Source organism: Haliotis rufescens, unplaced genomic scaffold (assembly GCF_023055435.1).
Source record: "Haliotis rufescens isolate VD_foot unplaced genomic scaffold, xgHalRufe1.0.p SCAF_1, whole genome shotgun sequence".
NCBI lineage: Eukaryota > Metazoa > Mollusca > Gastropoda > Lepetellida > Haliotidae > Haliotis > Haliotis rufescens.
Window position 1 is genome coordinate 17,408,080 of NW_025963779.1, and position 12,225 is coordinate 17,420,304.

The 12,225-nt window shown below is 37.8% G+C and overlaps 1 protein-coding gene across 4 annotated transcripts in view; it reads left to right on the forward strand.

Moving 5' to 3' along the window:
* Positions 1 to 12,225, forward strand: part of LOC124149834 (potassium channel subfamily T member 2-like) — a 98,023-nt gene that overhangs the window by 54,358 nt on the left and 31,440 nt on the right. For 3 of the 4 annotated variants that reach the window (XR_006863170.2, XM_046521631.2, XM_046521653.2), the window contains exons 11-18: positions 122 to 258; positions 1,169 to 1,232; positions 2,699 to 2,713; positions 7,182 to 7,290; positions 7,457 to 7,565; positions 8,275 to 8,424; positions 8,758 to 8,954; positions 9,303 to 9,443. Coding sequence is in view for 3 of the 4 variants with exons in the window: in XM_046521631.2 (XP_046377587.2) it covers positions 122 to 258; positions 1,169 to 1,232; positions 2,699 to 2,713; positions 7,182 to 7,290; positions 7,457 to 7,565; positions 8,275 to 8,424; positions 8,758 to 8,954; positions 9,303 to 9,443 (922 nt within the window). In the remaining variant the exon portion in view is untranslated. The remainder of the gene's footprint in view (positions 1 to 121; positions 259 to 1,168; positions 1,233 to 2,698; positions 2,714 to 7,181; positions 7,291 to 7,456; positions 7,566 to 8,274; positions 8,425 to 8,757; positions 8,955 to 9,302; positions 9,444 to 12,225) is intronic. The other variant, XM_046521644.2, reaches the window with a different exon arrangement.

The following is a 12,225-nucleotide window of genomic DNA, read 5'->3' on the forward strand; positions in this document are numbered from 1 at the left end:
TCCAGACTCGATTATTTACAGACAGCTGTCATATAGCTGGAATATTGCTGAGTGCGGCTTTAAATAACCAACCAACCAACCAACCAACCAACCAACCAACCAACCAATGTTTCTGTGTCAGGAACACACAGTGGTGCTGATGAGCTCCGATGAGCTGGACACCAGCATGCAGATGATCCTCAAGGATCCTAAGTGGGCCAACAGGGTCCTGTACATCAGAGGATCTGCCCTGAAGGACATTGACCTCAAGAGGTGTCGGTAGGTGTTCTTTTTGACCACGAGGCTTCAGGAAATAGACCATCACTGTTCTTGTGAGTGAGTGAGTGAGTATGGTTTTATGCAATTTCATGGCAAGGGACACCAGAAATGGGCTTTACCATGCTGGGAATCGACCCCGGGTTTTCGGCTAGGCTACCCGACCGCCTCAGTGTTCTGTATGAGTGAGTGAGTGAGTATGGTTTTATGCCGCTTTGAGCAATATTCATGCAATTTCATGGCAGGGGACACCAGAAATGGGCTTTACTCATTGTACCTATGCTGGGAATCAAACCCGGGTCTTCGGCGTGACAAGAGAAGGCTTTAACCAATGGGCTACCCGACCGCCTCAGTGTTCTTGTGAGGCATATCAGCTCCTACTTTGAGAACAGCATCTCAAGAGGTGTTGGTAAGAGTCCATTGTGGACCTGCAGCTTTAGGAAAATGTCCATCATTATTTTGAGGCTTCTGACCTCAAGAAATGTATGTAAATGTTCATTTGAGTGTTAGTAGACACAATTTATGGATAACAACTTCTTTAATACTGTAAAGTGAGACGTTTCGGTATAGATCCTTATACTGTTGTCAAGCAAGATGCCTTTACAGTATTAAAGAAGTTGTTATCCATAAATTGTGTCTACGTTGTCATCCGATGCCTATCAAACAATTCATTTGACTCAAAAATGATTTGAGTGTTGTCTCACCATTTGTAGATTTATAAGGAAATGTGAATTAACCCCCAAATATATTTGTAATTATGTCTCTCTAAAGAATGTATAATTATATACATTGACCATTGGAAGAATGCACTCTAATTATGTTTGGTCACAATCCACTTCAGTGAGTGAAGATGGTTGTTAAAGATCTGATCTTATCCTTGAGGGGAATCAATTATCACTTATCTTTGTTATAGAATCAATGACGCTGAAGCTTGTTTCTTTCTTGCTGCAAAGAACTGCGGATGTCGAGACAAAGCCGTAAGTACCTTTATGGAATGGGTGTTTCCATGTAATAAGGAAATGTATTTTAAGGGCATAAATATTACATGACTTTACAGATCAGTAGAAATGACCTAGATTGGTGTTGGGCTATTTATTAAGCTTCCACCCTGCTTGTTGGTGCCATCAAAGTAAACTGGAACTGTATTGAATGTGTTTGATTTGGATAAACAGTATATTAGGAATACACTAATATGGGTGTAAAACAATAAAACAATGGTACAGATAACATTTTTTGTGTGTGGACACTGGTGGTTATTATAGATACTGGTACTTACATACTAATGTTTTAGGTGGAGAGTTAAATGTTTGCATTTGGAGGTGAAAACAAACACTTTTTGAGAATCTGGACAGAGGTTGTTGCCCCTATTTTCATATCCATCTTCTGTCTCTTAAGGCAGCAGGGAGTTGGTTGGGTCCAACCATCAAGTAAGACAACTTACTTGTGTATGCATGGTGTGTTCAGTGTATCTAGTGCCCTGATTCCTTGATGGAATTCTGTTGATGATCGTTATTGGCCTTAAGAAAAGCAGTGAGCATGTATACTGTATGCCCCTGTACTTGTGCTGCTGTTCGAACAACCATACAGATTTCTTACTTCAATATGACGACTTTCAGGTCATAATAAACTGAGGGGCAGAAAAAACTATACGTCTGAGTTGATTTCATGTTTTATATTCAGTTGAAAATATCTAAGTCAGCGATATCAGATCCAAAAAATTAACTGTACTGGCGCTTAATGAGCAACCTCGGAATACTTCTACATAGTTTAATTTTTTTTGAAATACAATTTGGTTTAAAACTTTTTAAAATTAGAGAGAAATTTGCTTTATACACAAATGCCTATGGGTATCTTAGACATCTTAGTAAGAAAATCAATAAATATGCTTTTGGGGGGCTCATGTGGTTGCAAATTCATTTCTTACCCCAATCATTGTTGAACCAATTTATTTTTACACAAAATTACCCAGCCACAGATTGTGGTATAGAACCTGTTGCAGGAAGGAGTATTAGTTAAACAGATGTAATCAAGGTTTACAACCATTCTTTCAATTTGCAAGTACATAAGAAACAAACTCGGTATACTTTCTTTTGCCCCTCAGTATAACTGCATTCCTCTGTTGCCCCTCAGTATTCAATAATGGATTGACGACTTAGGTTCCAAGTCAGTACTCAAAAGCAAAAATGGAAATTTCTCTTAATTACAGAAAGAATGCTAATTGTTTCTTTTACAATCTTTTTATAAAACAAAGGATCAAGAAAGAAAGTCAGTATTTAATTTTTTACTGTTGTTATTCAGAAAATCAACAAAAACTGCTGCCAATGTTCATATTGCTTGTCAAAAAGAGACAAGTGTCTATTATGTTTTGTCTAGAAGTACGAAACAAAAGTATTGTTTGTTTTGGTTGTTTTGTCATGTGCTGTCACTGTTTGTTTCAAAACAGGAAATCATTCGTTTTGTAAGTAAAGAGGGTCTGTTAGGGTTCATATTTGCATACAACATTTTCACATCTTTTTCACATGTACAGAAACCCTGAGAGACCCTCAAGTAAACACAAATGTACTCATTAATGATAGCTTCATTTATTGCATTGCTTTTAACACACAATGAAGTTAAAAACACAAGTAAGTATTCATTCAGGTTAACCATATTTCATGATCCATATTTCATGATAGTTAGAAATAACAGTTAGATCAGATGGTTATATACATCATCATCATCATCATCATGATCATCATCATCTTGATGTACAGATTAAAATATAAAAATGCATCAAAGAGGGTTTGGGTGATCGCTCGTTAGGCTCATCATCAGCTCAGGGACCTTGCCCCCTCAACACGCAGCCCAGACAGCGAATGGGAAGTGCTGCCTAGTCAAATATTAACCCACCCAGATATTTTCGGAGATTTTATAATTATGATTATGATTATTATCATTAATGAAACAGTGTCGCATGTAAATTGAATGTCTGATTGACGGCTTATGTAAAAGAAATTTGTGTTCAGAAGATTTCCATCAATTAATGTGTTTTTGTCATCATTATTGAGTAAGGTGGTCTGTTTTGGGTTTTCATTCTGGATATATTCCAACATTAGTTTCTTTTTACTTCATTAGAAAATATGTTGTTGTTGTTTGTAGTTTTGATTGTTTTGAGTTGTGTAACATATTTGTCTCTTGGAATGATCCCGACTGCAACTGTATTCATACATGCATTCACTGCACTAGATTCCTATTCCCTCTTCACACCTGGATGAATCTGTTGTCGGTATTGTCACTCACGAGTGAATTTGTTTTCATGTCACTTAGAACAGTATTTCAGTCAATGGCAATTAAGCCTAATGTTTAAGGGTAGTCCAAAATGATGGTTCCACAAAAGCTCCTTCCAGCGTGTGACACCTTTGTTACACCCTCAGTAACATCGCTGCTACTAGTGTGGGCGCAGCCATTAAAAGAATCTTGAAATTTACCCTCTAAACCCTAATGTAGAAATGTTTATACTTTTGTTTATGTCTTTGGGAATGCCATCATAGTTAATTTTGAAAAGGTTTACGACTGACCCTATTTCCCAGATGAATTTAGCGTTTTGCTTGTTTGATGAAATTGGTTTGAGATTACAGACGAACGGAAAATCAACCAACTTCCCCCCTTACATTCTTACTATATCAAATACATGATAGTTGTAATGAAACTGAAGTTCAAATTGACAAAAAAAGAAAAGAATTTAGTTGGGGTAAGAGTATTCGGCATCACAGCAGTCATCACTTGTTTGTAAACATAATGGCCCTTCGGTTGCGAGTTCGACTCCAAGCATGGTTGTAGCCACCTATCACAGCGGGGAGCTTTGACTTGGCAGTGATAGTACAGAGAGCTCTGCATACGGGCTATTGCTGTGAGGAGCTTGTGTTCCACAGAACTAAGGGAAGGAACTCTGCACTACAAACCACACACTCTGGCGCAGTGGTGACTCAGCATAACACCACTGCCACAGGCTACTTTGCATATCACGTGACTGGACTTTTCTCTTGTTTGTAAACAAACACGCTATTTCAGAAATCAGTATAGAGCAGACTAATGCAAGTATTTAGGTGCACTTTACATATTGTTTTGCATAATTATATAGATATGCTACTACAACTGTGACAGTGAGTTGCATGACAATATATATTTATATATCAAAGTGACTGTATCGCCAGCTCTCCGTTGGGCTTCGATGACAGCACGTGGAGTCGTACAACCAATGTAAACATAGGATAACTATGCAAAGACATGTAGATTTTCACGTATTAGGATACTTTCTTAATTAACCATAACAATTCTTTGACATTTGTTTATGAAAATGTGTAGACGTGTCAAACTTGAAAAGGATGAAAAGCTTATGCAATATCTTAAATGGACCGTGAAGGATGTGACGAATCATCACATGGCTCTGGCCTGTGGCAGAGGTACTATGCTGGCTGGCTGCCGCCCGCATTGAACTCTGGGTAGGAGAGTGTACAAACCATAGTCCCTGAAGCCACTTGCCACGTGGTTCATCCACTCAGTATGAACAATCTTTGGGTTGGATTCTTCACATGGGGGGGGGGGGGCACGGGTGGCCCAGTCGTCTAAGGCGCCGCGATTCGCTGTGCAGAGTTGCGTCCCTTGGGCACGCCAGAAACCTATGATTGTGGGTTCGAATCCCGGTTCGCCTCGATTATGTTTCTAGGTTTGTCAGCACCATACCCGTGCTCGTGGGTTTCACCGAAGTGGTAAACTTCTGAGACCTGCATCACTTCGGGCTTTCCTCCCACATTAAGCTGACACGCCGCGATATAACTGGAATATTGTTAAAAGCGGCGTAAAACCCAACTCACTCACTCACTCACTCTTCACATGGGTGTGATGTATGAAGCCCCTGTGTTCTTCTTCTTTATGTTTCTTAACACAGCATGAAGTCCTGCTTACTCTCACTCTTAATAGACATGACCTCAGAGGTTGTAAAACTGTTTATTCTTCAATAGTGTTTTGTGTAATATGCTTTTCAAACGATATGTATTGCATACTTTTTTGTGTGTTCCGGTGTATTGGGTAAATAATATATAATAAGTTTTGTTATTATTTATATCATTTAACCTAAAATCTACACATAACTCTACATGAAACTACTCTTTCACAAATGATGGGAGAGCGGAAGTTGGGGGTTCTAACCCGGGCCGCATCATACCAAAAAGACGTTAAGCGATAGTACTTGTTGTAACCCTGCCTGGCGCTCGGCGTTAGGGGGCTAAAATTAGGACTGGTCGGCTCGGAGTCAGTAGACAGTGTCTGAGTGGGGTATTCATGTTTAACTGTGGCATCGTATCTCGGTGGGGTAGCACTATAAATTTGGCATTAGTCTGGTATAGAACAAGCAGCCACACGCACATGCATGCACGTCGCTATGCAAGTGCAATCATCTTGGACGCGACGTTAACCCATCTCATCTCACCTCACCACTAATGATGTTTCCTTTCCAAATTGATTGACAAAATTGCAGAAACATATTTTTCTCCCACTTGTTATCTCCCCTGTATCCATGACTACAAAATGGCGGCGACTGACCACTCCGATTAATATTTACTTCAGTATGTAGAAAATAAGATCTGCATGTACAATCAGTGTCAATCACTGTCAAACACATTTGCTCCTAAAATATCGTGATACGTATCAAAATACAGATACCTGTATCGCCATATATTGCAACACAGTCAGTTTGCCAATACACAGCCCTAGTTGGAGTTGGTATTTTGGTAATTTTCCTTGCACTGTTAAAACATTTTGAAACAAGAATAGCTTTTAATGCTTTGTTTTACCATGACTGAAATACTCATTTCTGATGGGTTAATCAGAGGTTTCAAATCACAATAACATGTCTCTTGATAAAATAGTCAATTTAGAAGACTGCATCAACACAGAAAGATTTCCCATGTTATTTCAGTGTAGATACAATCATTATCAAAAGTTGTTCATGCTATGAGCCTCTGGTTTGTTTGGTGAAGACTCAATTGTTTACAAACTTTTGCTCGCTCATTCACTGCCACAAACCTGGTGATGACATTAAGGTCCCTTCTTGAATTGGTCATGGTAGAACAGAGATAAACATACTATCTTTTCAATAGAGAGCGACACTACCAGAAACTCACTTTACACCTTTGGTCCCAAGTTCAAGTGAGTGCTGTCAAATCTACTGGTATTATGGCTGAACATTGAGAACACAGTACATTTATCTCCACATCATAATTCTATTTGTAAAATAATAATAATAATTATTATAATAATAACATATTGACTAGAGGAACTGTCAGGATAACTTTTGAACAGCTTATTTCTTGCAGACATAACACATACATTTGAAGCATGTTAGTCACATACTTGGGTAATTGGTTTATTCACATCATTTTCTTAGAATCTAAGTCTTTATTTACAGTAAACATTTATTTATTTTATAATTTATTTGCACTCTTCAACAAAAGGAGCCTTTTGAGATTGAAATTTTATGGATTTTGCAAGCAATTCTTATCTCATCGTATATTACTGAAATTTAACATACAAACGAAAAATGTTTGATATTTTTAAATTGTTTCATTGCACTCAATTAGCTCCTTAATTTTACTAATTCAATTTTCCATTTTTACTTACTTTAAGAACATATTTTCAACAGAAAATTTTGTAGCTGATGAACTATTCTTTTTGGTCTCTCAGTAATGTTGGATAAAATTATCAGTATATTTGACTGTTACTAATTAAAGCCTTTAAATGAACAGATTTTGTATTTCCATACAATATCAGCTGAGACTGTGTTTATGATAAATCCTTTGGGAAAAAAACATTATGAACAATTTTTTCTGTACTTATTGTTCTGTGACAATGATATTTTAATGGTAAAATGATATTTCCATTTTCTTCAGGACCAGCATACAATTTTACGGTCGTGGGCTGTGAAGGATTTTGCACCAAAGTGTCGACAATATGTGCAGCTTTTCCGTGCAGAAAATAAGATGCATGTGAAATTTGCAGGTGGGCATTACTTGAGAAAAAAATTTAGAAATACTTATTTCATCAAACTATAAATCACTTCAATCATGTCCAATTTATTTGGTGTTTGCTAATAGTTAAATATTTGATTAAGTTATACAAATATTTGCATTCATTTGAGTCTCCCATTATTTTCTTCTCTTTACAGAACATGTAGTTTGTGAAGATGAGTTTAAATATGCTTTACTGGCTAACAACTGTCTGTACCCAGGGTTGTCTACCCTTGTTACCTTGCTGTTACACACATCAAGGGGGAGGTAAGTAGAGATTACAGACACACTTATAATTTAATTTATGTGCCCTTGTATTGGTCATGACGGACAGCAACTATACACTAACAATATAGTGTTCCTGCTGGTTTTTGAAACTGCGAGTCCTTCTTTACTGCTAATTCAAAAAATTACCAGTCCCCAAAAATTTTTGTCAGTCCCAACTTTCAACTAATAAAAACGTATGAAAGTTACCTGGTGTTAATTCTTTCAACGTCATGTTCAATGCAATGACCTCATCTCTGAAGTAACTTAGATCTTCACGTCATTCACACAAAGTTCAGTCACAATTATCTCTTCTTTCTTTTGAATATTCCGAGACTAAGGCGCTTAAAATATATAGTTAACCTTGAAGGAAAGCGAAATGTTATTTCCTTTCACTTAAGATAGACAAAGGGGAAACCTGAAGTTAACAGATAAAATGGCTTTGTTTGAAAAATATACTTATATGAATATCGCAAATGTTTTGTTCAACAACAAAGATGTAAAAGGTACTCTATTTGCCGGTCCACAGGGACTGGCAGTCACATGAATAACCGTTCCAAACCTAATTTTACCAATAAAAAAAATTCACAATGCACAGAACACTGCAATAATCCAGATACTGGGTCAAGAACTTAAAAAGTATTTTGGAAAAATACATATCTGATTGTCTCTTTTCTTTCCTTGATTTCATCTAATTTGATTGTGTGGTCAGAGAGGGGGAATTGGCAACAGAAGCGTGGCAACAGGTGTATGGCAGACACTCGGGCAACGAGGTGTACCACATCCAGCTGAATCGGAGTGCCTTCTTCAAACAGTACGACGGCAAGAAGTTCACAGAGGCCTCCGCGTGTGCTCATACCAGGTGATAATGAGAATGACGATGACTGAGTCGGGGAAACACGTCTAATGTCACAGTGTCAGCTTTTGGGGGGAAAGCCGGGAGTGATGCAGGTCTTCGATGTTTACCTCTTTGGTGAAATCCTCAAGCATGGGTAAAATGCTGACACACCTAGAAACATAATCAGGGTGTATGGGATTATTTTGGATAGATACAGCATTTTATATTTTAAATATTGGTTTGAAATGTAGATATCTGAAGTCCAGATCAGTGGTATGTCAGTGTTGGTAGAAATTTAATTTGGGGAATACTTGGCTGATTTCTGGTTAACACCATGAATGCTTTCCTCGGCCACAGGTTTGGGGTGTCTCTGGTAGCTGTGTTAGATGTGACGAAGACGGAGCCGAGTCTGCAGCTCAATCCTGGCCCTGATTACATCCTGAAGGGATCGGACTATTGTTTCTACATGGGGGTCACGCGAGAGGAGAACTCCAAGATCAAGTCTGGCGCCATGGAGAATGTGTCCGTCTCTGCCAACAGGAATAAGAACATAGGTAGGGTGTTTTTGATGAAGGTGATCGATTAACATCATACGAATAAGAACATAGGTGAGGGTGTTTTAGATGAAGGTGATCGATTAACATCATAAGGATGAGAACAATGGGAAAGGTTTTGATGTTACTGTGATTGATTAACATCATTAGGATATGAGCAGAGGTCAGTGTGTTTGATGTTAAAAACAAATTGCATTTGGTTTAAATATAATTTCTTGAATAATGAAATAGATTGTGTTCAAATTTTGACAAAACAGTAGATCCTCTTTGAAAAACAAATAACCAAATAATTACAGTTCTGATAATTCCGAGCTCTCTAAATGATTCATGTTTGCTTATTGTTTTCAGAGTTGATTTCTAACGAGATCCAGAAATGGCTGCAGTCGGAGGGTGAAGGAGAGGATGTAGAGGATGATGAGAGTGTGTTCAGCACGATAACGTCCCAGCTCGGCAGTTCCATCTCTCGCCGTCTCATGCAGACTGGAGAAAGTATGTACAGTCTACACATCATACAGTCACAGTCTACTCACTTGTAGTGTCAGTGTGTCGTGTTTATTAAGAGGTTCTTTGAGTATGTTTAAATCACTCCCATTATATTAAATGATGTCTCTCATATTTTCCCCCTAACTTAAGGAATGCTTGAAGTTCAATGGTTCTATCAAGGGATCTAAATTTGAGGACAAAATCACGTGCAGTTGTGTATTATATGGATAATGCCATACATTTCTCATGTTTATGATCATCAGGATTATAGTTGTTTGTTGTTTAATGCAGCACCTAGCAATATTCCAGCTATATTCCAGTGGTCTGTAAATAATCAAGTCTGGACCAGACAATCCAGTGATTGACATCATGAGCATTGATCCACGCAAGTGGGATATGATGACATGCATCAAACAAGTCAGCAAGCGTGACCATCCGATCCCGTTAGTCACCTCTTACGACAAGCATAGTCGCCTTTTATGGCAAGCATGGGTTGCTGAAGACCTATTCTACCAGGGATCTCTAGGCGTCGCTAAACAGTGAGCCTGACCACCCGATCCCGTTAGTCGCATAGGCACCTTTTACGGCAAACCTATTCTACCAGGGATCTCTAGGCGTCGCTAAACAGTGAGCCTGACCACCCGATCCCGTTAGTCGCATAGGCACCTTTTACGGCAAGCATGGGTTGCTGAAGACCTATTCTACCTGGATCTTCACGGGTCCATCAGGATTATAGGTTACAGTAGGTCCAAGTGAATGCTATGCCTGAACCTGAACCGGAACTGAGCAAAGTAAGGATAGGGTGGTCACGATGTATTGTCATATCTCATCATAATGGCTCATTGCTAAAGCTGGGACGATACACAATGATACATGATGCACGGATCATGATAGTGAGGTCACAATACAATATGTACCATGATACAGCACGAATGGGACAAGCTGATGTTCAAATTGAAAGTAGAATGTAAACAAAACCAGTCTAGAGCCCAAGCCTCTTGGTTGAAATTTAAAAAAGGACAAACAGTTAAACATTGAAAATTGCAGCGATGACCTGATCGTATTTTCTGTGCATTACCTCAGTCTGGATACTATGTGTATCAGTGTGTATCAGCAACGTATGATACAAGTCCTTTTAAAAGTAGATGCATCATTATACATTGGTGTATCTTTGATTCGTCTCACCCCTTTCCATTGCTTGTGCTATCAACATCTGGTTTGCCTGGCCCCCGACTGTTTATTGGCCTCCATAATTAAGCTGAAATATTGCTGTTTACAACATCCACACTTTTGTACTTATAATTTTCCCTAATTTTACAAAGCGGTATCTGTTGTGCAGGATATCAGAGTGAGTCCATTAATTTTACAAAATAATGTTAAACACCTGCTTCACTGATATTTACCTTGGTCATATAACCCATGACTAGTTTTGGAAGAACTATTTCCTAGATAAGGCTATGCGTCAAGTTTACAGAGGATTACTGACATGCTCAAAGAATTTCTCAAGTTTGTGTTGTTTTTGTTAAAACAGTCTTTGATAGGCATTTAGAAGTTGGAAGAACATGAATACATGACACTTTTTATGGATAGCAACTTTTTTTATACTTCGTCATGATGTTTCAGAGCTATTTCTTGTTTCTGCTCCTGATGGAGCAAGCAGTAGCTCTGAAATGTCGAAAAGTTGCTATCCATTAAACGTGTCATGTATTCATATTTTTAATGTTTTATTTGAATGAACTGTGTTGTTGTACATGATTCCCTGTTCAAAGTATATACAATGTGTTTGTGACTAACTCCATACATTGCAGTGTTCGTTAACAGTTTGTGTTGTGTGTGTTACTTAACCCTGATATACATGAGATGAAGAGTATGTAGGAGACATTCATGTTTTAATGAAAGAGGTGATGATTCAGGTGATGAGACTGATCATATATCTAGATTTTGTAACCCAATACATGGACATCTTAATAAACTTTTCATTAACTTTGCTAATTATAATTACCTCAACTGGCTATTTAACCAATGGAGGTCAGAATGTTAGGCATGGAATTGTCATATTCTGTCAGTAATGACAGAGTTGTGTCCCTTTGTATTGTATGTGCCTGTACACTGAATAAGTAAACATCCTCCATGTTAATATACCCCAGCACGAAGTGGAAGGGGGATATAGGAATGGGTGCTGTTCGTCCATCCTTTCGTCTTTCTGTCCGTGGCATGTTTTCTGTCACCGATAGAGGTCAACTTCTTTCTAACATCATAATGGGTACTTAAGAATTAAAAAAATGTTTTTGAAACAAACAATAAAACAATAATTGAAACATTGATATGGATGGTTTTCTTCCCAGAAATAAGAAAGAGAAGCATCATATTTATTATGCGTCTTGTCTAGAGTCATAAGACATAAAGTGCTGAGCTTTTCAAAAGATAATGACCAATAAATGTGTTTCTTTGAATGACAATGATGAAACTTTAAAGGGATGTTTTGTCTGGAGTCATTCTCTTCCATTTACCTCACAATTATACCTCTTTATTAACTGACCGGGAAGTTTTGTAAATTACTGAAATATATTTGTATAAAGTGTTTTTCCAAATTTTTGTCAACGATCAGTAAACAAAGAAAAGGCACAGTTCTTCACCATATGGTTTATTGAATTGTTACTGACACGGTTATCTTAGGTAGGTCAAAACATTAAATTTGCATGTGGGTAATTCAGTATTGTATACATTGTATTCAATTTGTCAAAAGTTGCTTTGGCCAAGGATGTCAAATTGTTTTCCAACAAATTTA